At 52.9% G+C, this 25,905-nt stretch overlaps 1 protein-coding gene across 1 annotated transcript; it reads left to right on the top strand.

The window, feature by feature from the left end:
• The first annotated feature begins 172 nt into the window (after positions 1-172).
• Positions 173-22,642, top strand: ISM2 (isthmin 2). Its single transcript, XM_065635281.1, has 6 exons — positions 173-917; positions 16,026-16,286; positions 16,770-17,124; positions 17,962-18,102; positions 18,600-18,677; positions 19,199-22,642. The coding sequence occupies exons 1-6, from the start codon at positions 780-782 to the stop codon at positions 19,714-19,716; spliced, it is 1,491 nt and encodes a 496-aa protein (XP_065491353.1). The 5' UTR covers positions 173-779; the 3' UTR covers positions 19,717-22,642.
• Positions 22,643-25,905: the final 3,263 nt, after the last annotated feature.

A 25,905-nucleotide genomic window follows, 5' to 3' on the forward strand; every position in this document is an offset into this window, starting at 1 on the left:
GCGCTCCCCGGGGCACCGCCGGGGAGAGGGAGTCGCGGCCGCCCGGGCCATGCAGCTGCCGGGAGGGGGGAGCGGCCGGCGGCGCCCCGAGGGGGCAACGCTCGGAGGGAGCTGGGGGGCAGGTCTGGCAGCGCCGGCAGCCCCCGAGCGGGGCAGGGGCGCGGCGGGGCCGGGGCCGGGGCCGGCTGCCGCGCCGCTCGCCCGGGAGGGGCTTGACCGCGCCTCATGAGACAAGGAGCCTCTCCCGGGCGAGCGGCGGGGAGCGGCCGCCCGCCCGCCCTCCGGTGCCCGGCGTTGCTTGAAGAGCCGCAGCAGCACCGAGAAGTGATTCGGCGGGGGGAGGAGAAGAGGAGGAAAAGAAATCAGATTGCCGAAAGGATTAGGAAGGGGGGTGGGGAGGCGAAGCCCTCTCTCTCTCCCCCCCCTCCGCCCTCCCCGCACACACTTGTGAAGCTTTTCAGAGTTATCCTTCAGCATCAGTGGCACCGGCGGCGAGTCCGGGGGAGCAGCGACACCGAAACGTGCTCGGCAAACTGCAAGAGAGATCAGAGGGAGCGGAGCGGCCCCGGCCGGCAGACCCTGCCTCGGCCCCTGCCCGCACCCGCGGGGGACTGCACCTCCCGCCTGCGATACTTCGTATATTATTATTATTATTGTTTTAAATTTTCCCCCCGCTCCTCTCGCTTTCTCGAGGAAGGACGGGTTTTGTAGCTTCGCGGCGGGCGTGCTGCCGGGCTGCCTGCCCTGGGCGTGCGAGGTGGGGCGAGAGGGAGGAAGAGATGCCTGTGATTAGAGGGAAAGTTGTGCTCATCCTCGGCTTCGTCTTTCTGACAACTTTCCTGGCTGCGGTGCGAGGGCTGCCCGTGAGGAAACAGCGCAGCAACAGCCCGAAGGAGAGGAGCTCCAAGCTGGCGGAGGTAAGGCAGCCTTTGGGGAAGGATGGAGAACGGGAGGGTGCTGGGGCGAGTCCTCCTCACCCTCTCCCTTGCCCGGGAAGGCTGAGGAGGGCAGCCGGCCACCCAGGGCTCCCGCGGAGGCGGTTGTGCATCTCCAAAGGGAGCAGCATCCAACACGTGTCCCCGCGGACAGGCAGCCCGGAGCCCCGGGAGGAAAAGCAGCAGCCAGGAGATGCAGCGTTTCGTGCCTCCCCTCTTCTGGGCTGGTTCTTTACTCGCTGAGGGGCCGAGCCCTTTCCCGGCCTCCGGGATTTTCGGCTAGCCCCAAGTCTTCGCATTGCACACAGGCTGCAAGAAAGGGGCAGTTCTAGGTGCTTTGAGATCAGCGCCGAGTACCGTGACCCAGTGCCCGGGAAGATCTGCCTCCAGAGGGCAACATCCCTCGTAGGAGACTGGAGTCCGGCCACAACCCGACCTGCAGTAAAATTAGTCAGGTTGGTGGTTTGCCAGGAACTCCAAAACTCCGCTACTACAAAAATAAGACGTGACGGATTTCAGCCACCGTCTCTTCTTCCCGCTGGGACGAGCCTGGGGCAGATTCCAGAGTGGTCATGCTTCGTTTTCATCTCAGCAGCCTGCGCCCCGTCCAGCATCCCCGGGCAGCGGCCTCGGGAGCCCCCACGGGCTGTGGGGAGGTCCTGGGGCTGCGCCGCTCGCCCCTCTGAGAGCCGGATCCGGGCCGGCTCTGGCTTTGGAGCAGGAATTGTAGAAGCGGAAATTTCAGCCGGCGGTGAGGGACTGGTCAGACTAGGAACCAACTGGTAGGACCTGATGGGGATGATAGGGAAGGGGATGGGGAAGAAACAAACTACCAGAAGAGTTGGAAAAGGGTTTGGGTAAGAAAGAAAGATAACTGAACGGTTTAAAAAAAAAAGTTGTTTCAGTGTTGAAACTGTTCTCCGGAGAAAAAGCATTTCAAGCAGCAGAGCTGTGTTTAAAAAATACTCTTCAAAAGAGTGCTACTGCTAAAAGTGGGTGAAAGAAAGAAGTGGGGAAAGTGGCGGTAGGAGGAAGTTGAGCAGGACAGGGTGAGAGCAGCTCAGCCCTTGCTGGTGACACACAGCAGTATGGGGAGCAGCAGGTTTGATCTGCAGGGTCAATCAGACTGGCAGAGAGAGGAGGTGACGAGTGATGGGGATGTACCTTACTGATAGTTATTGCCAAAACATGGTGATGACCCATGGAGGAGTGATGCCGGCAGCTCCTGTGGGATGCACTAAACTCAGTGCCAGCATGAAGTCCAGGGAACAAGTGTGAAGAAAGAATCTGCTGCACAGAAAGCCTATTCAATGGGCAAGAGAGGGCACAGGCTGCATCCAGCCAAGTGCCACCAGTTGAGCCTGGTAATGGTTTTGACTGGACTATGGAGTGAGCAGATGCAAGTAGGACTGCAGAAGATGTTACCTGCTGCAGCGCTGACGATACCATGTTGGTGCTGTACTTTGCTTGTGACTCTTCAAGCATAGATGCAGATGCCGGTTGACTCGACAGAGAAATGCCAGGCAGAGTGTGCTCAGGCTCCAGTTGCAGAGAGAGTAGGGATTTACGCTTGGAATCCTGAAAAGTATTGCAGCCCTGTGTCAAGGGGCATAGGATAGGGACAAAATGCATGTTAGGAAGATATGCAGGTGCCCACCAGAAGACCTCGTAGTACCATCTCGGGCTTCTTTTTATCTGATGTCTAAAATGCATAGGGAAGCTGGCCGAGCTACTGCCAGTCCCAGTTTGTGAATGGTTGTGAATGGGGAGCGTTGTGCAGCCAGCCAAAGATCACATACGGCACTTACACAGCGGAGCCTCTGTCCCCAGGACCTTTACTTCTTGCAGAAATACAAACATTTAAGAAGTTTACAGGCAAAGGTTTGAGGGTGGAGGGCAGGAGCACGGAGTAAGATGACGAATGGATGTGTCTGGGATCTGTTGGTGCTCCTGTGCACACCCTGCATCCCTCGGGGCACCGGCTGCACAGCACACATGGCAGGGAGAAAGCGGTAGATATTGGCACGTGTCTTCTAGTTTGGGGAGGAAATCCTGTTTCTGCTGTGCGTGGGGGGGAATTTGGAGTAGTTGTGCCTGGCTGTTTGAACTAAAGCAGAGAGCACAAGCGCAGCAGTATGGTGGTTTGAAAAAAAAAGAAACAGAGTGATTTTGGGTCATACGCACAGATGGTTCCTGTTGCTGTGCTGATAGGCCCTGTCTTTATGGCAGCAGGGCAGCCACAGCTGGAGTATTGGTTACACTCTGGGTAATGCCCTACAGATGTGGGTGAAGGGGGCCGGGAGGAGAAAAATAGAACTGACAGAGCAGAGCAGATAGACAATCAAAACCATTAAACAATTATATAACTGACTTATTTTAATTTAACATCTTTATTTAAAGCAAACATTTTTCCTTGGTTTGGAATTGAATGGGAATTTTTATAATCTGTGTTGAGCCTCAGAGTTACACATCTATATTAAATAATTTAGAAAAATCAAAAACATTAAGGTTTTCAGCAATTTTTTGAGTTAGAAAGCCTTTTCATTGCAGGGAGGCTGAAGGGAACATGTTTTATCTTTGCGCAATAGCCTTATCCACATGTCCCAAAGCCCTATACTTCAGTTAGGATCTGTTACCTCCAGACATGACCAAAGGAGCAAGCACTTGCATTTACATATTTTCAGCTGTGATACTGTGCATAAAAGTTTTGCCTGAGTTACTTTGAGTGCAGCATAAGCAACAGATGTAGTGAGAATATTTTATATTCCTTCAGTCTATTTGACTGGAAGCTGAAAGGCAGAATATTTTCTTTCCAAACTGTGACTAAAAAAAACCTACGGAGAGATGATGTCGTCTGATTCTGAGGCTTTTTGCGTATGTGTGGGAAGGCGGGTGGGCTCCAAAGCAGCAGGCGGGTGTACAGCAGGGCTTTTCGAAGGGCTTTTGCACGTTAGGTGCATCACTCTCTGATGTGGGCAGAAATGTGACAGGTCCAAGTGCTACTCCATGCCAGCGGCTCTTCAGATTTGGGTAACTGAATACTTGGAAAAGCTTGTGTCCCTTGTGGAGACAAAGGACAGCTCATCACATTGCTTAATGCTCTGTTTATTTATGAAGTCGGGGGTTAAATGCAAAATATGTTTTTATAAACTCGCTGGATTTCAGAATATTGGCTTTGTGCATTGTTAATAGATGTTTGGATTCTTTCTGACTGATACCAATCGGCTCCAGTGCTCTTCTAGTAAACAGAAAATAACTAATGTTCTAACACGCTAGAAATGTAAATGTTAGAAGTTATTAGACCAACACAACCACTTCAAGGACTGTGCGTAGAAATAAAAGTACCAGTGGTGACAGTGATGGGGTGTTGGTAGTGACAATCCCGGCGGTGCTGGGGCGCGGCAAAGCGAGGCAGCAGCGGTTTATGGAGGGTCCAAGCTGCTCAGCCCCACTCTGGTGGGCTCGATGGGTGCTTGGTGGGTGCTCCTTTGCAGAAGGGAACCACTCGGAGCTCCCCGAGGCACCCAGGGTGTTACTGCAGGGCTGGGACGGGGGCAGGGTGAGAATCCAGGCTGGAACTTGCTGTTGGAGTTCCCCTGGTCTGAAGCTGCGAGCAAAGAAAATCTGTTGTCTGTGATAAGAGATAACAGAGGGCAACAAAAGAAATATCAAGTGTAGCGTAAGGGCTGTAGTTGGCTGCAAATCTTTGGGTTTGTACAGCACCTGGTATGACTGGCTCCTGGCCCCTGAGAATTAAGGAAATGAATAACAACGGTACGTATTATTTACTGGTTACATCAGGCAGTGAGAGCAGTGACAGGAAACTATGTTTAAAACTGAAGCTCTACACCAAGATGTTTTGCTTGCTGATTAAAAATCAGCAGCAGCCGTCTTGATTTAAATCAACCTGCCCTGTGCATAGGGAGTCCGAGTATGGAGGAATGCTAAATGTACAGCAATGACATGATGCCTGGCTCCAGCTGCCAGCAAGCAGAGAGTTAGGGAGCTCCAAGGCAATGTGGCATGGCTGTACTACATAAAAAGTGTTAAAGGGAAATATCAGCTGGGCTTGAGTGGGGTTTGTCCGCTGTAAGCTGAGGTAGCCCTGTCATTTGGGATCCCTAATGTAGCCCAGATACACAGCGTGAGGAGGCCAGTGTGGTGATGGGCTGGCACAGAGCTCTGCAGGAGCCTCCAGGGTGCCTCCCCACAGATCCTGATTCCTCTTGACCCCCGGGGGTTTCTGGATGGGAAGAGGGTCTCGCTTTCCCCAGAGCCATCTCGCCCAGCTTGTGTTGTCACACGTCTGTCCTGCATGGGGACACCTCTTGGGAGAGCTCAGCCTGGGTGCAGGCGGTCTGCAGGTCGGCGCTGGCTGCCTGCACAGCCGGATCCCCGCAGCCACTGCGGGCTGTGTCAGTAGCAGAGTCATTTTGCCTGCGGATGTGCTTTTTACCTTTTCATTTCTTCAGCAATTAAGCGTTCTTGTCCCTGGCTTTGTCCTTGGCAGAGGTCGGATTTGTGGGTACAAAACGTGCACTGAAGCATCCTTCCGCTCTGAAAGGGGCTCTTTGTGCGTAGGGAGGTACTTCGCCCTTTGTAGCAAATTTCCTTTTGAGAAGTGCCAAATTATCTTAGTCAACACAGTTGAAAACCCTCCCGCCCTGGGGCTGAGGCAAGAGCAGAAACAAAGGGGAGCCGGGTGTAGGGAAGCTGCCCAACAAGGGGGCTTCTTCCCTTTTCACTGCACAAATAGGTCTGCTGCCTTCCCATTGTCACAATCAAAGAGGTTCCTGTAAAAGGCACATGTAAGGGGAAGAGATTAGGCATAAATCACTCCACAGGGCATTGCCCAGCCCTTTCTCTGAGATCCCAAAAGTGTCCGGCATTTGCAGACCTTCTCTTTCAAGACAGGTGGGCTGGGGGACTCATCCTGCCTCCAACCGTGGTCCCTCCAAACCCAGCGAGGTGCTGGAGGAAGTGTGCTGGGATTAATTCCTACTTTCCTCTTGTTAGTGTTTTAGGGGTAGGGAGCACAAACTACAGATCTTCTGTTTTCCATAGTATCAATAAATATTCTTCCACTCAAAATGATCCCCAAAACAAGATGCCCGGACACTTCCCATAGGGAAGCCTGAGAAAACTCTGAGCGACAGTCATGACGGCAAAGTGGACAGTGGTGTCCAGCTCCTCCAAAGCAAATGTCATCAGCCAGAGGCTTGTTTTTTGTGTAAAATACAAAGCCAAGAAGTAGGGAAGAGATTGCAGCCATATTTCGGTGTGAAAATGCTTCCATTTCAGACAGAAGCTTGAAAAAGTGCAAGGACGTTTTTAGCAGAGCATTTTTGCAGGGAACCTTCTTTGGAAGGAGGGAGGTCCTGGGGCTTGTCTGAGAAGCTGTTGTGAGATATACTTCATCTCAGTACTTATGAAATGAAGACACCAAAAAGATGGTGACCTACCTGCCTCTGTGTCCTAGGTGGCTCTTGGTGTGAAGGGTACCAATGCCTCCTGGGCTGCAAGTTGGTTTAGTCTCCAGGGAAATTATACAATTTCAAAGGGAACAAAATGCAGTTAATTGTTGCCTTCTGCTGTTCCCCAGTGCCGCTGGATGGGCGTGAGAGGCGGACCCGGCTGCAGACGGCCAGGAAGCCCCCGTGTGTGCGGGGAAGCGGTGGTGAGGCATGGGTTTATGTTGGATTAGGAGCTGTTGGGTAACATGATCTGACGGGGCCTTATCTAGTGCCCGGGACTTGGGGTGCAAGGCAGGGCTGGGAATGTGTCCCCAGCCACAGGAGCCTCCATCATGTTGGGTGCCGTGGGAGGCTGGTGCATGACAGGGGTGCCTTCCTCGCCCCAGCAGCTTCAGCCTGGGAATGAGCAAGTGAGCCCCAGCTCCTTCCTGGCAACTGAGCCCCAAGGCACTCACCAGGCAAGGGGATAGTATTTGTGGGGTGGCTGGGAGGTGCTGCAGGACATGCCCCACCACCAGTGGAGGGTCAGCACCTCTTCGCCTCCCTGGGATGTTCTCTCCTCCCCACCCCTTCGACGCTCTCTCCTGCTGGCCTTCTGCCCTCCCCTTTAGCTGCAACCACTCCCACAGCAGCCAAAATCCCAGAGGTGGACAGTTGTACCATGCCATGCAGCACCTCCAGCGGGACAAGGTGTTGTACAGATGTCTTCAGATCTGCTGTTCCCCCCCTGCCCTTGCCCTCTGGGGACACTGTGGTTGTATTACATGGTTAAGCTGGCTGCTTCCTGAAAATCAAAGATCTCCCCTTAGGGGAGCATCCAATTCTTCTCTCCTGGGGAGCGTTTGCAAGGTGGACCCCTTGGTGCCACCACCAGAGGAGATATGGGGCTGCCCAGAGATGCTGTGGCCATCTCAGGAGCAGCTTGGCTTCCCCCATACCCGGGTTTACAGCTTGGCTATTGCATGTTTGTGCCCTCCCTGGGGACTGGTCCTGAGGTTACAGCAAGGTCCCACTGGGAAATGACCAGCCAAAGGGAAGAGAAGGGGTCAACTGGAGGCTAAGATGCTGGGGAAGCAGGGCTCCCCATTGGGATGTGCCCTAGCTGTCCTCTGACTTTGGACTTGCCTCTGCAGCCCTGCAAGCCTCAGGCTCCCACCTGTTGGGGAAAAAAACCCAGTAATTATTTTTTGATGAGACATTTAGAAGTAGCAGAGGCCATCCTGGAAAAGCTTATGAACAAGTGAGTTATGAACAACACAGACTGGAGCCAGAGAGGAAAGTTTCCCTTCCCTGAGGCCCTTTCTCCAACCCACGCATATGTGTGGGACTCATTAAATCCGACCTCACCCCAGGCTGGGGAGCTGCAGCCAAGCACCTGGGGCAGGGGCTGCTGCCTGCCAGTCACCCCAGCTTTGCTCCTTCTGGAGGCCGAGATGCAGCATCCCTGTCTGGATCAATGCCCGTGCAGGATATGGAGATGCTTTGTGTCCAGCTCAAGTGCCTATTTTGAAGTGATCCCCAATGGATTTAGATCTCTTCAGTTTTCTTTCTTCAGCAAATGTCAAACCCCAGCCATGGAAGCGGCAGCTTTGTGATCAGCCCAATCGCTTCTGCCTTGGCTTTTCCCAGCTCCAGGGGACTGAGGCATACCCGAGGAGGATCAGCTGCCTTCCCTGCCTGCACGGGGGAGCATCCCGCCTCCCCTGCGTCCCCCCACGCTGCAATATCTTCCAGCTGGCTGGTGTGCAGGGGGAGGTTGGCATTGCTCTGGTCCCTCCAGTTTCTGCACTTGCTTTGCTATATTTGGGGTTTTTTTTTCCTGTTGCAGCCTAGGCTGCAGTGGGGAGGGAAGCAGCAACTGGGGCAGCTGGAGGGTTACGGTGTGCAGGCTAACAAATATGGATCATTAGCTGGAACAAGTTAGTGGTTGCTGAAGCACATGGAGTTTAGAGCTGGAACAAGTTAACAGCAACTCAGTCTGATGCACTAAGAGCTTATACGTATTACAGCTCAACTGTGTTAACAGAAAACATGTGCCCTAGCAGGAGCATTTGCCAGAGAGCACCAGAGGGTATGGATGTGTGTCTGTCCGTCTCTCCAGGGGCACTTCCCCATGCAGTCCCTGTGGGGGCCCTGCTTCCATACCCACCACCATGCCCTGTCTGAGCAGCTCCCAGCTGGCCAGGCTGCAGCAGAGGTCTCAGATGTACCTTCTTCCTTGGGTAAGGGTGCCTTGCCACCAGCTGGGCTCTTCGAAGCAAGTACTACCTGTCAAGAGTTGGCCCTTGGACCTGTGCATTTGGGCAGCGTCTCCAGTGCGAGGACAGCCCCGGCTGCTGTGCTGGGACACGTCAGTGGTGCTGACCAGATGCCCCAGCTTCTCCACTGCAAGGCCTGTGTGGTTCATCCAAGTGGGAGGCAAGGCAGTTCCTCCTGGGCGGTGGATGAGGAAGAGAAACTGAGCTGTGGTGACCTTCCTGAGGGGTGCAACGTGGGAGACCTGCATCTATTCCGGGCCTTGCCGCAGGGTTCCTGAGAGACCTGAGGCAGGTCATTTTCTTTGTTTGCAAAATGGGGGTCTTACAGAATTTGTCTCAGTGTTAAAGAGAGAGAAGATATTTATGGTTGAGAAGCACCTGAGTGTGACATTGAGGAGGGCAACAGCCAGGCATGGTGAGAGGGGAAAAGCCACCAGGCTCTTCCTTGTCCTCCTCATGTCACAAGTGACCTGGGGAGTTGACTGAGGATGCTACGGACAAATTATTTATCCATGCACCCGCAGGAGAGACGACTGCAGTGAGAGGGGCCGGGCCATGCCCATAGGGATGTGCAGTGAGGAACACTGATGGCAGCCTGGCCAACTGCCCTGTTTTCAGTCTTGTACAAAGTCAACTACGCTGTGTCCTTGCTCCTTGTGGTGCTGGTGCTTCTCTGTGCTGTTGTGTCTTCTGCTCCAGGGCTGACTCTGCCTCAGGGGCAACCAAGTCACCGAACTTGGAAAGTGTTTTCAGATTACAGTTGCAATTGCGAGACATGAAAATAAATGAGACACATGAGGAAGCCTTTGATGCTGCCTCCTGCAGCTCACTATTCAAGACAGCTGGGATGAAGCTAGTTACGAGAGAGTGATTCCATATGATCTAAAGTATTTTGATAACTGCATGAAAATTATAATCATGAGGGTGGAATAATTATCTGCATAACCCACAGTTTGCTGCTGACTCCTGCTGGTCTGTCATGAACAGGATCTGCCCACACAAGCGTGATAACCAAGTGCCTTGTCTGTTCCACAAGCACTTGCAGAGCTCTCCCAAAACCTGAAGGGAGATGCTTCTGTCTTTATTCAAAACAAAACAAATCAAAACCAACCAACCAACCAAACAACAACAACAACAGAAAAAAACCCAACAAACAAACAAACAACAACAAAAACAACAGCAACAAAAACCAGCACTCAAGTGTGAGCTGATCCTGAGGTTGACCAGTGAGTAGAGCAGTTGGGAGATCATGGTCCTGCTCTTCACTTGTGCCACAGCCCCTTTGCAGGCAGGAGTATAACCCAGTGCAGAAGAAGAGGAAAGCAGCTGGAGGTGTCCACTGCCTTCAGTTACCTCTGGCAGATCATCCAGAGCTCACCTGTCAAAACCCTGAGTGATGGCTCCTGCTAAGCCACCTGCCTATAAGTCTAAAGGTGTTGTGTTTGATCATTGGGATTGTGGCTCGGGAGATTTTACAGATGCTAACAGGGACTGGGTGGCATCTTCGCCATCCCTGTTTTCTCATGGGTGCCCACCTAGCTCTAAACACCTCTAGAAGCACACCGTGCTTTGGCACGGTTCTGGGAAATCCGTTATGCAGGTGATGAGCCGATGGGTAGCAGAGGTCACTTGCCTGATGTGCAACCAGTGGATTTTCCATCTGACTGAAGGACTCTGATGGTGGATGAGCTAGGAGGATCAAACTGCAGCCCCCGGGAGGCTAAGGCAGTCTTAGCCAGCTGGGCTAAAAAAGCCCTTTCTTTGAGCAGTGTCTGTGGTGGTGTCATCAAGGAGAGAACATGCCCAGCGCTATGAGAGGGAGGCAGCATGGCATGCTGCATTTGTTCCTGTTGATTACCCTGCTGTTCAACCTTTTATTTTAGACACTTAATAGTGTTACTTGTTAGCACTGGGAAAATCTTCCCTTTCTCCACTCCCACCAGTGAAAACTGTCCTCAGCCTTTCTGCAAACTGCAGCCCCAGAGCTGCCCCCAGACAGGCTGGGCTTCCTTCTGAAGCAACCAACCTGTGTCCCTCTACTTCTGTAGCTTTATACCAAAACCCAGCTCTGGAGTTGTTCCAGCCCACTTTCAGTCCAAAGATAAATTTTGTTGGAAGGTGGTCTGTAGATCATTGAAGTTCATTTAGGTGAATGTGGAAGGAAAAGTAAAAAAAATTTAAAAAAAAAAAAAGGAAAAGACTAGACAAGTTCTGATTTCTATTTTGTATTTGGCTAATTCATAAGTGGGCAAATTTGCAACAAACTGCATGACAGATTTTAAAACAATGTAGTTGGGAGCTTGGAGGAAAGAGTAGGAAGAGGGTTAGATTCAGCTCTATTCAGGAAAAGAACAGTAGTTCTTCTGGTGGAGTACTTGTTTCAGTACAGCGTGGTAAAACTGTTCAAAGGAAACCTAACACAAGCAGTAATGTTTAAGCAACGAAACCCCCCATTCCTTATAATTATAGCCCAGTGCAATACTGACCTTTAGCAAATACGTCATTTTCTTCACTGCAGTGTTAACAAACCCAAAGCACAGCCCAAACATTGCCTCTGACCTGACTCCTGCATACACGGGTTTCTTTGATTGAAGCTGAATGAGTTTATGCACTTACTAATTGGCTCGGAATAGGTGTGGGTGGAAGCTGCATCCTCTGAGCTTGTCCTATGCTGGGGACTCACTTGCTCTGTGCTGCTCATGCACGGGCTCCAGCAGTGCAATGCATGGGCTCCAGCAGCAGCACTTCTCCAGGAGTTATCTCAAGCATACTTGCCTGGGGTTTAGCCCCATGATGAAGAGCAGCTCTGCTCAGCAATATATTATATGTAGCTAAAAAGAGCACTGCTGTGGGTTCTCTGGCAACTTGCAGTGCATGCAGAGATGCTGAGGAATGTGCTGGAGGGACAAGTACCTGTGGTTGTGGTGGCAGCATAGTGGTATCTCTGGTTGCCAAAGGGCAGTACAGCACAGGAAATAGTCTGTTCACATTTTCAGGTTTTAAACTGCTGTAGGATCTGCAATGTCACGTCTCTAATCATTTTTATGTAAGAGCTGCAAGCACGTGAATGTTGGTCATTTGCTTTCTTAAGCCAGGTTTAGTTCAGAGTCTTAGAGAAGTTTATAGCAAAATCACATATTTTAAGACCAGAGAAATCATTAGATCCTTGAATTTCTTCCCTACCACAGATGTGATACATATGTGTTGAGCCCAGTAACATGGGTTGACTGACTTCACAAGAGATATTGCTACTTTCCTTGTTAGCTTGTTCCTGTGGTTAGTCACAGTGTTAAAAGCACGATCCTTATTCCTCAGTTGAATTTGTCTGGCTTTGACTTGGACACGTTGGTTTCTATTATGTGTTTCTGTTCATGATTAGAGAGTCTCTGGTGCCGGATGGATTATTGCCTTAAAAAACTGGGAAATCAAGTCATTGCTTTCTCTTTTTAACATGGCAAATTGAATTGTTCCAGTCTTTCTATCCTTTCCTTCATGGGGATGGGTTTTGTGGCTGCTCTCTTCACCATCTTCAGATTCCCAAGCAGTTTAATAGAGGTGTGTAGACTAGAAATGGGAAAATATCAGCCTTTAGTGTCTAGAGAAATTATGTATGGCCTTTCCCCACACCTTTCCCATAGACCCTGTTGCCCGTGTTATGTACAAAGTAGGCACGACACTGAGGTGAATTGTTGACGAGTTCCTTCCACTTCCTAACTCTGTTGCTGAGCTTGTGCCTCAGGGTGTTTAGGTGGTCAGTCCTACAAGCAGGAGAGCCTGGACTATGTGGGAAGAGCTCTTGAGCTGGTAGGGAGGCAGATGTGATCCTGCTTATAGCCTTCAGTCTAAACATGGTCTTCACAAACAGAAAGTTCATGCTCTTTCCTAAGTACCACCTCAGAGTTTCTCTCAGGTTCCTGCCCTGGAAACTCTTATTCCCAGCCAGGCAGGATATCCCAAGTGTATGCAGGAGGAGCTGTGGCAACTCCCCCTTCGGCTTTTTCCTTTGCTTGGTGCTGGCTGGTCATAGGAGAAGGCTGGAGCTCGCCTGTGAGATATTGGTGGCTTCCCAGCGCTGCTCTCTCTGCTTCTACAACGTGGTGGCCGGTGCCCTTCCCTAGCAGAAGAAAGAGAAGGGAGCTGCCCAACAATGGTTTGCAGCCCTTCTTCTGGGCTCCATGGAGAGTGGGGGAGCAGAGTTTTCACCCTGGACAGGCCAGCTCTTCTCTTCCCCGAGTTGATGCGCCTTTATCCAGCTGTCCCTCAGGCAGGGCAGAGGAGAGGATGGGTGTTGCAGCAGGAGTGCGGCCCCCAAGGGCAGCTGCCTGTGTGGCTGGCAGGAGCCCTTGGTGACACAGAAAAGACACATCTGCCTGTCAGGATCATGGTGCCATGGATGCTCTGACCCTGGGGCAGCACTGGGTCTCATAGGACCTCGCTAAAATCCGTGGCTTGATCAGCTGTGGTAGGGCACTGAGCAGGACCTTGCTCAGGAGGGACATCTTCTGACACAGGGACAAATTTTAATCCAGTGAAGCCTCAGAGCGATGCAAACTTTAGCAGGAGGGAAGGGTTGGGTAGTGCGGTGCAGTGACTGTCACTGAAGGACACTGGGCCATTCAGGGCAGGCACCCCTGGGGTCATTGTACCTCTGGAGGATTTGGGAGCCAAGGGAGCTCTGTTCACCCTGTGATAGTCTCACAACCAGTTCCCCTGGGGCAGTTTTGTATATTCCCTGTGGAAACAGTACTCTGAATTTCTTGAGCTTGTTTGGGCATAAAATCTGAATTAGGCACTGAGTGTAAGTTTAGAGACTTGGAGTTTGTTCCTGGCTCGCATGCTCTGATGTCCTTGGGTGAGCTCAGATCTTATTGCTAGAGGAGACCTCACTTTCCACATGCATTAAATTTGGGTTGTCTGTGAAATGAGCTTACCCAGCCCTGATAAGCTCCTCGCAAATGAGGCAAGAGCGCCAGGCTCGCAGAGCTGTTGGCAGCCCCTTGTGCAGGGGCTGCATTGGACACGTGCAGCTGGCAGCAAACCCAGCGCCAGCGGGTGTTGTTGCACGGCCAGCCCCGAGGCATGGCCAAGTTTGCCTGCTCAGCCTCCCTTGCTGTTTCTGCTCTGTCTGGGCTCCTTCTTGCTACCTGCCAGGGAGTCCCTGGGCATCAGAGGAGACCTGACAAGGGGCTAAGGCACCAGGAGACAGGCTGGATCAGAGCTGAGCATCCCTCCTGTGGGTCCTTCCCAAAACCATTGTGGTTTTGCATGGGGGCAGAGGGAGCTGGGAGGGGAAGGTGCAGGCAGAGGGATCTGTCTGTGCCCACATTAGCTGCCAGCAGTGCCACAGGAGCCCTCCCACCCAGGGAGAGGAGTGAACCTCAAAGTCTCTCGCTGGGCAGCCCAGGCTCCCTTCTCTCTGCAGCCCTCTCTCCTCCGGGCCCATCTGGTGAAGTCTGTCACCAGCCCTTCTCCGTGCCCAGCCTGCTCTGGGCAGCAGCCAAGGGACCAGCAGCATCCCCGCTGCTCTTTTCCCTCCCCCAGGGATGGGGGTGTCGCGCACTTTGATGTGCGGGCACGGGGCTGGGGACAGGCTGTGTGCGCTCATGAGAGCCTGGCCAGGCTCCAGCTGCCTTTGAAGTGCTCCAGTGATCAGGATGAAAGGGAGGAGAGTCCTTCCCCAAACCATCTGGCTCTAATTGCAGGTAGAAATGCCTCTCTGCGTCCCCCTGTGGGGAGGGGGCACGCCGCTCTCTTCGTTAATCCCGGGGCTCTCGGCTGGGCTGGCGCGAAGGGTGAGAGCTTGAACAAAAGGGGGTTTCAGCTGGGCAGCCAGAAATAGGCAGCCACTGGTGGAGATGCTGGGGGTTTGGGCACCTCCTCTCCCAGCCTTGAGCCATGGGGCCCCACAGACCTTCCCAGGGACAGCCCGTGCTGCGGGGGGGCTTTGCCAGTTGTTCCCATCTCCGGTTTCTCGGGCGCACTGGAGCCTGCTGGCCCTTTGACTCACACTCTTTTATGCCGGCGTGCGCTGAGTGTGGGGACGAGGAACGTGGGAACTCAGAGTGAGCCCGGCCGCTTGATAGGCTTCACTGGATGCCTCCCCGAGCTCCCGGCCAGCCAGCGCTGCCGCCTCGGTGAGGCTCCCTGCCTGCTCCCGCTGCTTCTCCTGGGCAGGGCTGGCCACAAAGTGCCACTTGCCATCGCAGTGGCAGCAGTGGTTAGAACCACTGGCAGCACTGGCAAGTAAGTTGTGTTGTATTTGGCTGGGCATCTTCCCTTTGCCACGGAGGTAAAGGCAGCTGGGTTACATCTACCAGCAGTTTCTTTCCCTCCTGGTGATAGCCTGTGGGCAGCATCTGAAATCTCACTGAAAGCTAAACCTATGTTGCTTGAAGTCATCTGCACTAACATTGACAGCACAGAACAGTTCATTTAGTTTTCCGCCCTTGTCGTAAATCCCTTGTTATAAATTTTATATATAAATATATAAAATTATTATATATGAGCTCTGGTAACTCTGTGTCCAGAAGCAGCCCTTGCCATTTTTCCTGCTGGATAGAGTCCAGCGCAGGGCAACAACAATGATTAAGGGAGTGGAGCATCTCCCTTATGAGGAGAGGCTGAGGGAGCTGGGTCTCTTTAGTTTGGAGAAGAGGAGACTGAGGGGTGACCTCATTAATGTTTATAAATATATAAAGGGTGAGTGTCACGAAGATGGAGCCGGGCTCTTCTTGGTGACAACCAATGATAGGACAAGGGGTAATGGGTTCAAACTGGAACACAAGAGGTTCCACTTAAATTTGAGAAGAAACTTCTTCATGGTGAGGGTAACAGAACACTGGAACAGGCTGCCCAGGGAGGTTGTGGAGTCTTCTTCTCTGGAGACATTCAAAACCCGCCTGGACACACTCCTGTGTAGCCTTATCTGGGTGTTCCTGCTCTGGCAGGGGGATTGGACTAGATGATCTTTTGAGGTCCCTTCCAATCCCTAACATGCCGTGATTCTGTGATCTCCAGAGATGAAGAGATGGCCAAAAAGGGAGAGTTAGAAGTGGAAAGCCAGGTGAGGTGGGCAGAGGGATGTGGACGGCGTGGTCGCAGAGATGGGAAGCAGCAGCCTGAGGAGACCTGTAGGTTGCTCAGGTGCAGCAAGGCTGAGCCTCAGCACAGCACATACCGCTGGGTATTAACTTGATTAATTAATTAACATCTTAATCATTGTCCTACTCCAATGCTGTGATGAGACGAGGTGGAGGAGCCATTTGGTGCAGGAGATGGGACTCTGCTTTCCTGGGCAGTGATTTGCTCCCCACACAGCCACCCTCAGGAGATTTCCTCACTGCCTCTTCCCTCTCCAGGTCTCTGCCTCATCTGACCCCCACTCAGCAGGGGACGAGGAGCTGCCACCATCGGGCAAGGCACGGGGGCTGAGGCGGAGCGGGCAGGCTGGCCCGCGGCGGCACCGGCGCCGTGGGGTGGCTCAGCAGGCTGCCAGGAGCCCGGCGGTGCCCCAGCCTGGCAGCGCCAGCCGGGAGGAGAGCCTGCCCTTTGTGCTGGACCTGCAGAGCTTGCCGGGGCTGGCCAACGTGGACCTGAGCGCCCAGAACCCCAACATCCAGGTGGGGAGCGGGTCTGGGTGGGCCATGGGGGAGTGCAGGTCAGCACCACATGTGTTCCCCAGCTTCATTTGGTTCCCTAAGAGAAAAGATTTCATGAGTGGGGTCCATGTGGCCGCTTTCATCTGTCTTCTTGGTAACTACCAGATGTAAGTAGCTGGCACAGACAAGCTCCTTGCCAAAGGAATTTGCTCATGGCCTTTTCCCTGTCCCCCAACAGCCCCTCTCCATAAATGCTGCTATGGGGGTGACCTCTCAATTTCTGAGGGTGGTGTTGGTCCCTGTGGGTGACCACCAGCCCCCCTGCACCTCCTGCTCCGCCCCTGGTCAGTCTCTCTGGATGAGGCGAGACCTCTTGTTCTCGTCGCATGGTCCTGTAGCCCCAAGCATCTCTGACGTTTCAGGCTGGAAACCAGTGCATGGGCTAGTAGATCTGTCCCAGGGCTGTGCCCCAGCTCACTGCCCTACCTCATATCTGGCCTCCAGGTGACCATCGAAGTGGTGGATGATCCTCAGGCTGAGATGGAGATGGACTTGTTGAAGGAGACAAGCAATGACTGGTCCCTGACGTCTTCTGAGTGGTTGTCCCACAAGGATCTCTTCTGGCCCCTCTTCTGGGAATACACTGACCCCACTGAGGAAGAAGAGGAGGAGGAGGAGGAAGATGAAGAGGATGACAACCTGGATGTAGGGGACAGGGAGGAGGAAGAGGAAGAGGAGGAGGAAGATTACACAGCAGATTACGAGGAAGAGGAGTCCATGCTCAGTGGAGTGGGAGGTGACTGGGACCAGCAGTGGCCTGGGCAAAAGAACTGGATCTTTAAGGAAAAATATAATTACGGTGAGTCCTCTTGGACGTATGCAGCTGCCCTGCAGCCCGGCACTGCCCTCCCCTGCCCTGCAGCCCTGTCTCGCTGTGGGGGGAACAGCCCTGTGCCGGGGATCACAGCACACTGGTGCTCAGTACCTACTTAGAAAATAAGCAAGCATGCTGAGGAGCAAGGCCAGCACCCAGCTGGGGCTGCCAGCGATCAGGGACACCAACATCCCAGCGGGAATTGCCCTTGCATGTGATCAGACTGCAGCATGAACTCTAGTGAAGGCATGCTCAGATGAGAAATACGGTATAAATGTTTAATGGCAGGTGCTGCTGCCATGCACTCGGGTTCCTGCGGTGCCACCAGTGCCAGAAGTCTTTGCCACAGGCCTTGCACCCCCAGGAGAGGAGCTGTGGAGGGCTAGATGGTGGATGCCAGTGAGCGGACAGGCCAGGGCACTGCAGCAGCTCCCTCCTGCAGCTTCCCAGCCACAAGCCCAAAACCAGTCAACCTTTGCTAATGCATGATGCTACAGCATCATGGCCAGTCCACCAGGCAGGTTGGGTGAGGATGAGGATGGGCAGCGATGCCTGGCTGAGTCATTACAACCATGAGCGAAGCTGTGGTAATGAGAGCCTTTGCTCAGGGGCTGCTTCCCTGAGGTTGCCAGTGAGGACAGGGTTGGCCCGTGGCATCACGTGGCCGGGCACCTCCATGCGCCCCAGGCAGCACTGGCCCTGTGTCCCTGTAAAGGACATCCCAGGGATGGGGAGGAGCTGAGGCAGGTCCTGGGTAGCTGGTGGCTCCCTCCTGCTGGGGCTTTGCTGAGTCCACCTCTCTGCCTCTCCACTGCCACGCAGACTATGAAGATGAAGAGGAGTGGAGCCCATGGTCCCCTTGCAGCATCACCTGTGGCAGTGGCAACCAGAAGAGGACACGGTCCTGTGGCTATGCCTGCACAGCAACAGAGTCGAGGACCTGCGACCTGCCACGCTGCCCTGGTGAGCCCTTGGCTTGGGCACTGTCTGACCCCGATGTGGGCTGATACCCTGCTGCTGCGGGCTGGGTGTTGCTCATGCTTTGAGAACTGGTTATGTTTAATGTGATCTAGGCTTATGACTGTGGGGTTTTGTTTCCACCAAGAAGCTCTGATGGGGCTTCATGGCTCACCAGGCAGTTACATGGTGCCCAAGGGTGGTAGAACTGGCATCCAGCTCAGTGTGTGGCTCCTTGCACTTCTGCACTGGGAGCTTCAAATCTTCTCCTGAGGCATACTGACAGCTGGCTCCGTCAGCTGGGATTTACATAACCCACAGCCTTGGGTGGGTCTGTCCTGCATGTCTTACTGCTTTCCCTTCCTTCCAGGCACAGAGCCGTGTCACCAAAGCAGTGGTGGGAAAGGGGGTGGAAGATAGTTGGTGTCTGGTGCCCTTACAAAGGAAAAAATCCCACCACTTCTCCTGTTGTTTAATCTGGCTCTTTTTTTTCCCCTCTCAAGGAGCAGAGGGGGAAATTGTCTTCCCCACAGAGGAGACTCCTTTCAGAAGTGACAACACCACAGAGCTGTTCAACTCAGGTCAGCCTCTGCCTCTGCCTCGCACTGGGGGCTTCGCTGCCAGACCCCATGGGGGGTGTAGCTGGCTGGTGGGGAGGGCTCTGCCAAGGGCTCCTGCATCTGGTGTCCCGACCTAAGTCACCCAAACCACTGCCATGTGCGGGCTTTGGCAGTCATGCTGGGAAACCCAGTTCCTCCCACAGCCCTGGTACAACACAATCCTGCTTTACAGCACAGTGGTTGAGGCCAGCTTGCCATGTGCCCTCTCCCATTGGGGCATGGTGCCAACCCAGCCCCTGTAGCAATGGGTGCTCCGGGCAGAGCCCCTGTGTGGGGCAGCTCTGCCCCCACATGAAACCCCTTCACTCTGTTACTGCCTCGGCGATGGAGCCTGGCTCCAGCCTGTCCCAGGAGCCTGGCTGCTCCTGCCTGGCGGTTGCAGGCTCCACTAGTGGTGCTGGCAAGGCCATGGGCAAACAGCAGCTGAGTAAAGCGGGGTGCAGGCTGTGCATGCCCTCATCCTTTCTGTGCCCTCCTCCCAGAGGTGGACAGCTGTGAGAAGTGGCTGAATTGCAAGAGCGACTTCCTCACCAAGTACCTGAGCAAGGTGCTGACGGACCTGCCCAGCTGCCCCTGCTCCTACCCACTGGAGGCTGTCTACAGTGCTGTCAACCTGCGGGATGAGCAGCAGGGCAAGAGCTTCCAATGGCGGGACGCCAGCGGCCCCAAGGAGCGCCTGGACATCTACAAGCCGACGGCACGCTTCTGCCTGCGCTCCATGCTCTCCCTCGACAGCACCACCCTGGCTGCCCAGCACTGCTGCTATGACGAGCACACCCGTCTCATCACCCGCGGCAAAGGGGCCGGCGTCCCCAACCTGATCAGCACTGAGTTCTCCCCAGAGCTGCACTACAAGGTGGACATGCTGCCCTGGATCCTCTGCAAGGGCGACTGGAGCCGCTACCACGCCGTCCGGCCCCCCAACAACGGGCGCCAGTGTGCTGATAACCCGGCCGAGGAGGAGTACCTCTCCCAGCTGCAGGAGGCCAAGGAGTACTAGCCACAGCCACGCTCAGAGGAGCCGTGGCCACTGCCGGCTCCCACCCTGGCCCAGCCTGGCGAAGCCCAGGCCCTGCTGATGGGCTCCTCACTGGCGCCGGGCAGAGCGGGGAGGATGTGCCATCCATGTCATCCCCTCAGAGGGTGCCTCGGGCCCCCTCGGATTTCCAAGGGCAGCGGAGGTTATGGCAGTGGTACGGTGTGATCCCTGCCATACCACCCACACGCCGGGGTGCCTGCTCTGGTACACGGGGAGCTGCAGGGGATGGGAGGCATAAAGTGAAGGGGGGGCTGCTCCCATCTGCTTTTATTCTCTACAGCCTTTCAGTGTAGCCCGAAAGCTGAGTGTCTGCAGGGTAAAATGGCCTCGGCTCCTGCTGGCCTCATGCCGCATCTGAGGAGCTGGCCTGTTGCAGGCAGTTGCCTGCTCTTTCCTGCATGCCTGCCCTGGCACACGCTGGTCTGCTTCTGAAACTGGGGGTGGGTCCTCCTAGGGAGGGTCAGGGCTGTCCCAGCCACGGGACCACCCCTCTCCTCTGGATTTTGCATGCACAGTTGGGAAGGAGCAAGGGGAAGCTTAGCAGGGTTTCGTGGGTCCAGGGAGTGTGTGGGGCAGGAGGAAACTGGCCACCTGGGCTCCCTTGGCTAGATTGCCTTGCCACCACAGTTTTGGCTACAAAAGGGAAAACTGAGTGCCAGAGCCAGACACAGGTGGACCTCAGAGGAGCTCAGCACAGGGAGGACACCATCTGTGTGCATTTCAGTCCCTCTGCCTCAGTGCTTAGGGGAGCAGGGTGGTAGCACCCACGCAAGTCCCACCACCAGCCCACCTCCACACCTCAGCTCCCTGGCAGCCCCTCAGCAGGTTTCAGTGCTTGAGAGCACCCATGATACAGCCCAGCAGAAAGTTCTGCGTTTCCCACCCACAGCCCTGCCAGGGGCAGGAGACAACTCAGCCACCCCTTGTGCCATTGCTGGAGAGGAGAAAAAGCACCAAGTTCTCAATGGTGATGGGAACAAGTCAGGTGCCACTGGGAGCACCCAGCGTTGCCCCTCTCTGGTCTGCTGCTGACCTCGGACGCTGCTCTATGCTGTGTCTGCCCAAAGAAAGCAAGTTGTGGGCGCACCCTGCACTCCTCAGGCTTGCTGCCTGGCCAGGTGGGCAAGTGTAGTTCCAAAGGAGGAAGACACACTCATGCTAATAATGTCAGTACCTGGTGATGCACATCATGGATCGTGATGCTCCCCATTGGCACTTTGGTCATGCCTGGGTTTTATTCAGCTTTTCACAGGTCCATAGCAGTTTCTCCCAGCATGTAGTGTGAGTTCCTAAGTTTCCCACAGAGAAACTAGGCTGAGCACCTTTATCCCTGGACATTCAGTCACTGAACCTGGCAGAAACTGTTCATAGCTTTTATTTAGCAAATTTTATGTGTCAGAGGAAATAAAAGAGCAAGTCAAGCACACATAAAGAAGAACGTAGTCATTTCTAGACTAGAGCTTTCACTCAAGGCTACTGGCTGCTCCATGTTTTTCTGCAGGACACTGTTGGACAAAAAAAACATGTGGGTGCACAGGTCTTTGGTTGACTGTCCTGTGTTAGGTCTGTCCTTGCAGGAGCTTTCTCCAGGGCCAGTGAATGTCCACGGTCTGATAGCTCTTTGGGGAGTCTTTCTGAGAGTGTCTTACATGTGTTGAGTGGATGTTGATCCTTTTGCTTTGGTTACTGATTTAATATTGCATCCTTGGTCATCAGCACCTAAGACTTCATTGCTGGTAAAACAAAACTATTAATGAAGTTATCACTGATTTTTTCTTATTTAACTACTATTCCACACTCGTATCCCCAGACTCCACTTATGAGTGCTATTGAAACTTAGGGAGACACCATCCATTTCCCAACAGGCATGCGGTTGTAGATGGCCAGTGTTATGAGTGAGAAGGAAGACACAACCAAATAAACACGGATGGAGACCCAGACCCTGGTAGATTGTCGTGACGATTACATGTTCCCTAGCCCAAATGGCCGTTTGCCATTTTGCCATTTCAGATAAAGAGGTAGCTCATAAACGGGTGGTCAAGAGGGGATTGCAGTGATCCAGTGGCTTGGTTTTGGGAGCCTGGGATGTGTGCGAGGAGGCTCAGCAACAGACATGGAGGCATTTGTATGGGACGCAGACAAACTGAGCAGCTGAAGCCATGGAAGGATGAGCTTGTTATCTTCTGTCATTTGGTAGAGCTTCTTCATTTTTTTTTTCTCATATGTCATCATTAGCATCAGCAGACTCTCAGAGGAGCTTATCATCAGCACACAGGCTTCTTTAAAACAACCTCCTGTTGAATGTGCCGAGTGTCCAGTATTAGACCCACGCATAGAAGCAGGACCTCTGCAAACAGCCTTTCTTGAAGGAGAATTTCGACAGCTCTGCCAATTTGTTTGTGAGACTGGCTGCTTTGGGGGCAAGTGCTCTTATAATAAGGACTGTTACCCAGGATTTGCACCCTCCTCCTCTATATACTGGGTACGTCAACCAATCTAACCCCCAAAAAAGAAACTATAATTTCTGTAATAAATGGAGTTCCGATCCAAGGGCAAGTTGAACATTTTCTTGCATTGAGCCCCACCCCTTAAAGCTGGTTGAAAGCTGAGTGGCTGTTGTGCCTCGCTGCCTCTATGATTTGGATGATACAGGCATGAACTGGAGCATGAGAAACAAGAAGCAGTGTTGTTCCTCACATGAGCACCTTACACACTGGGAGACTTTGTGGGGAACCACGAGAAAGGTAGACATTAAGCAAACATTTATTTTTATATCACATCAAAGATTCTGTCCAGCCCACTGCTATTTAAGTGATGAATCTCTAAACTTCCACTCCTTAAGTTTATTGTGGTTTTAATATATAATATATATAAAAAAATCTTTTATTCCTACAAAATTTCATAGAGAAGAATTCTTTATTCTGATGCTGCAATAAAGCACTTTATGTATGTACGTGTTGCCGATGTCGTTCATTTGGGACTGAAGCATGTGTTGCTATTTGTTTTGGCTGAGAGGGATGACACTATGTTGAATGCTGTGTGTCTTGGGTCCCCAGGCCCAGCTGTACTGCCATGACCCTGGTGGCTTTGCTTCCTTCCCTTACCATTTGCATTTGATGGTGTCTGGCTGCAAGAATCGCAGCTAACACAGACTGTCCAGAGCCTGCTGCCACAGCCATGGGCTATGTGAAGTTCTGCTCACAGGGAAGGAAGCCTCCTGCAAGACCATCGGGGTCAGCGCTAAGAAGCAAATGCATTGCCTGTGCCTCAGCCCTGACCTCAGGTTTTATTCCATGCTCAGCCTGGCCAGAGCTGGATGCTGGCCAGCCTTGCACCGGCACGCTGCTTTAAGCAGATGTTGAGCATGGGAGCGGATGAAAAAACAAAATAAAACAAAACAAAAACCAGCATCATCCCAGCTGGAAAACTGGTTTGGCAAACCACCTCCAGAGCTGACAGATAACAATAGCAAGGGAATTTGCAAGGGTTTCCAGGGATTACAACTTTTTTTTGCTGTTAATTTGCTGCATAAATTGTGACTACTTCCAAGTTCTTGCTGTTTCCAGCTGTTTTCCCTCCTCCTCTCATGCTCCTTTTGCTTTGTGCTGGCTGCACATCTGTCAAGGGTTATCTGCCGCTCCAGCACTGGGCTGTGCTCCGCAGCTGCCTGGCGCCATTGCTGGCCCCTGCCTGGGGGGAGCAGATGGCTCCTCTCAGGGAAGGATGCTCTGAGCTCCCCGCTGGTCTTCTGCAACATCAAAAACATTGCTGCATGGAGCCGAAGCCAGGGGGAGCGGGGCGAGCTCTGCTCTGCAGGAAAAGCAGCACAAGGAAAATCATTCTTTCTCTGGAAGGGCAGCCAGCAGTTAACTACTGTGTATATAAGATGCCTAACATGCCTTTACCCTCTGCATCAAGGTCCTTGCTGTGCTGGATGATGAGCCTTGCTGTGAAACTCCTGGACTGTAGAAATCCCACACACAGAGGATGGAAGCAGGAAGAATTGCTGCCCTAATTCTGCAGGTGCTCAAGACCTGGAGATGTCACCTGAAATCATGGCATGAGTCTGTGGCAAAGTCTCAGTCTGCACCTTTGCCTACTGCTTTGAACACATGAATTCTTGACCAGTTGAGTTGTGTCAGTTTGCCAGCCTGGACTGGAGCTTCACGCGGCTCAGTTGTACCAGTTCTCTGGCATCCGACTTGCAGCTGCGTTAGTTTGTATGCAGAAGGAGCTGTCCCCAGATTTTGCTGGGCACAAGGGTCACCATGTGTTTGTCCCTGCTGACGTCCTCTCTTGGCCCCAGACAAGTCAGGAGCAAGCTGTGCAAAGACCTCTTGACTGTGAATGACACCTTGAAGGCTCAAGTGTGGGGTCAGCTGCCTAGGGGACATATGGAGTGAGTGCATCTCTCAGGGATGAATGTGAGATGTCATAGAAACATGTTTACAGCAACAGAGATCCCATTAGCTGTCTGCCTTTTTCCAGGGCTCCTGCTTCAAAAATTTGCTTATTGGAAAATAAAACAAAAAGCCCAGCTGAGTGCAGAAGGAATGGCTTTGTGAGGAGAAGACAGAGGATGATAATGTCAGGCGAGTTTGGCCAAAGCCTGCGGAGCAGACCTGAACCGCAAGGTCTGGCCTTAGCCTAGGAAAGAGCAAAGTGGAGTTGTGATGGTCTGTGGACTTCAAGCTAAAGCTGAAGCTTTGGAGAGGAAAAAAACCTTTCAGATAGCCCTGTTTCTGGTCTGTAAAGGGACCCACCCCACTGCAAGGCCACATCGGCTGCCCACTGCTCTGTAGAAACTAAAAAAACAAATCACATTAGCTGCAGTTTTTCAGCAGTAGCCCTGCTGACTGCAGCAGGAACACTGGGCAAACGGGAGCCCGTGGCAAGACCTGTTCTCCTGGGCTTTACCTTTGCCTCGAGTGTGGGCAATGAACCCCGGCAGGTCCAAAGCATGGGTAGAGCCAGTCCTCCCCGCTTTCATCGGTGCTGTGTGGAAGGATGCTGAAACCACGCTGGGGTAGCCCTGCCCGACATGTCCACAGGATGGGATTTACTCCTTCTGTCTCCAAAGAGGATGGGTCCACACGTTTTGAGTCGGGAAAGGGACATCTCACCCTCCTTCCCTGCCACACAGGGGCCAGCTGCCCTTTGGAAATGCCGGAGAGAAGCCCAGCTGACGGGGCCCAGCCCCTGCTTTGTTCCAGGTCCCTGCAAGCATGCCAGCTGTTCTTCCCTCACTGCATGGGAGCCCAGCAGTGGGGTCACAGCCTCCGTCATGTACGGGCCAGGGGCTGCGGCAGAGCCCATCCACCGGCCATCGTCCCCGCCACGCCAGCCCCTGCCAGCCCTGACCCCGGCCGGGCTAGTCTGTGCTGTGGGAGCTGAGTATGTGCAAATGATTCCTCATTGACAGATCCCGCTCTCTCCTGGCCTTCAAGCTTTCCAGTGACAGAGATGCCACAGTGACCCTCAGCTTTACTGTTCCTGCAGGCAGAAATATTTTCCTAGCTGCCAGTCTAAATCCTTCCTACTTTATTTTAAGCCCACTGCATCTTATCTGCAGTGCTCACAGAGAGCATACTATTGCCTTATTTGCTCCTACCTCTCATGTTTTTCTGAATTTTATTATCATGCTCCCTATTTCCCTCCTTCTCTTCCACCTGCTCTTCTCTAGACTAAGCAAATGCAATTATTTCAGGCTTTCCTCAGAAGCCATACTTGTAGACCTCCAGTCAGTCTTGTTGTCCACTGCTGGGCTCACTCCAAGTAATTCGCATCTTTCTTTGAAGTACGGAGCCCAAAACTGGTGTCACGGGGTCTTATCTGGGGCTTTCTTAATGCTATATGGAAAGATTTCTTCACAAGACCTACAAACCCCAGTCTGCCCAGGCAGCTTTTGTTCTCCTCCATGACGTTTTAAATTGAAGTTTGTTTGAAAATTCACCATAATCTGCCCAGCTTAAACATCCTTCACATTTGTGCTGCCAAGCCTGTTGCTTCCCCTCTTGTACACGTTACTGGTGGTTTCTGCCTCAGTGTAAAACTTTGCGGTTCAGTGAGGTCAAATATACTCACTTTTCTACTTGGTGAAGATCATTTTCAATCCTAAACTTGTCTTCTAAGTGTTTTATAGCACCAGTG

Source organism: Caloenas nicobarica, chromosome 5 (assembly GCF_036013445.1).
Source record: "Caloenas nicobarica isolate bCalNic1 chromosome 5, bCalNic1.hap1, whole genome shotgun sequence".
NCBI lineage: Eukaryota > Metazoa > Chordata > Aves > Columbiformes > Columbidae > Caloenas > Caloenas nicobarica.

Coding starts and splice junctions, on each gene's coding strand:
- ISM2 (XM_065635281.1), top strand. CDS start 780: ATGCCTGTGATTAGAGGGAAAGTTGTGCTCATCCTCGGCTTCGTCTTT. Junction 16,287..16,769: donor CCCAGAACCCCAACATCCAG/GTGGGGAGCGGG, acceptor TCTGGCCTCCAG/GTGACCATCGAAGTGGTGGA. Junction 18,678..19,198: donor CACAGAGCTGTTCAACTCAG/GTCAGCCTCTGC, acceptor CCCTCCTCCCAG/AGGTGGACAGCTGTGAGAAG.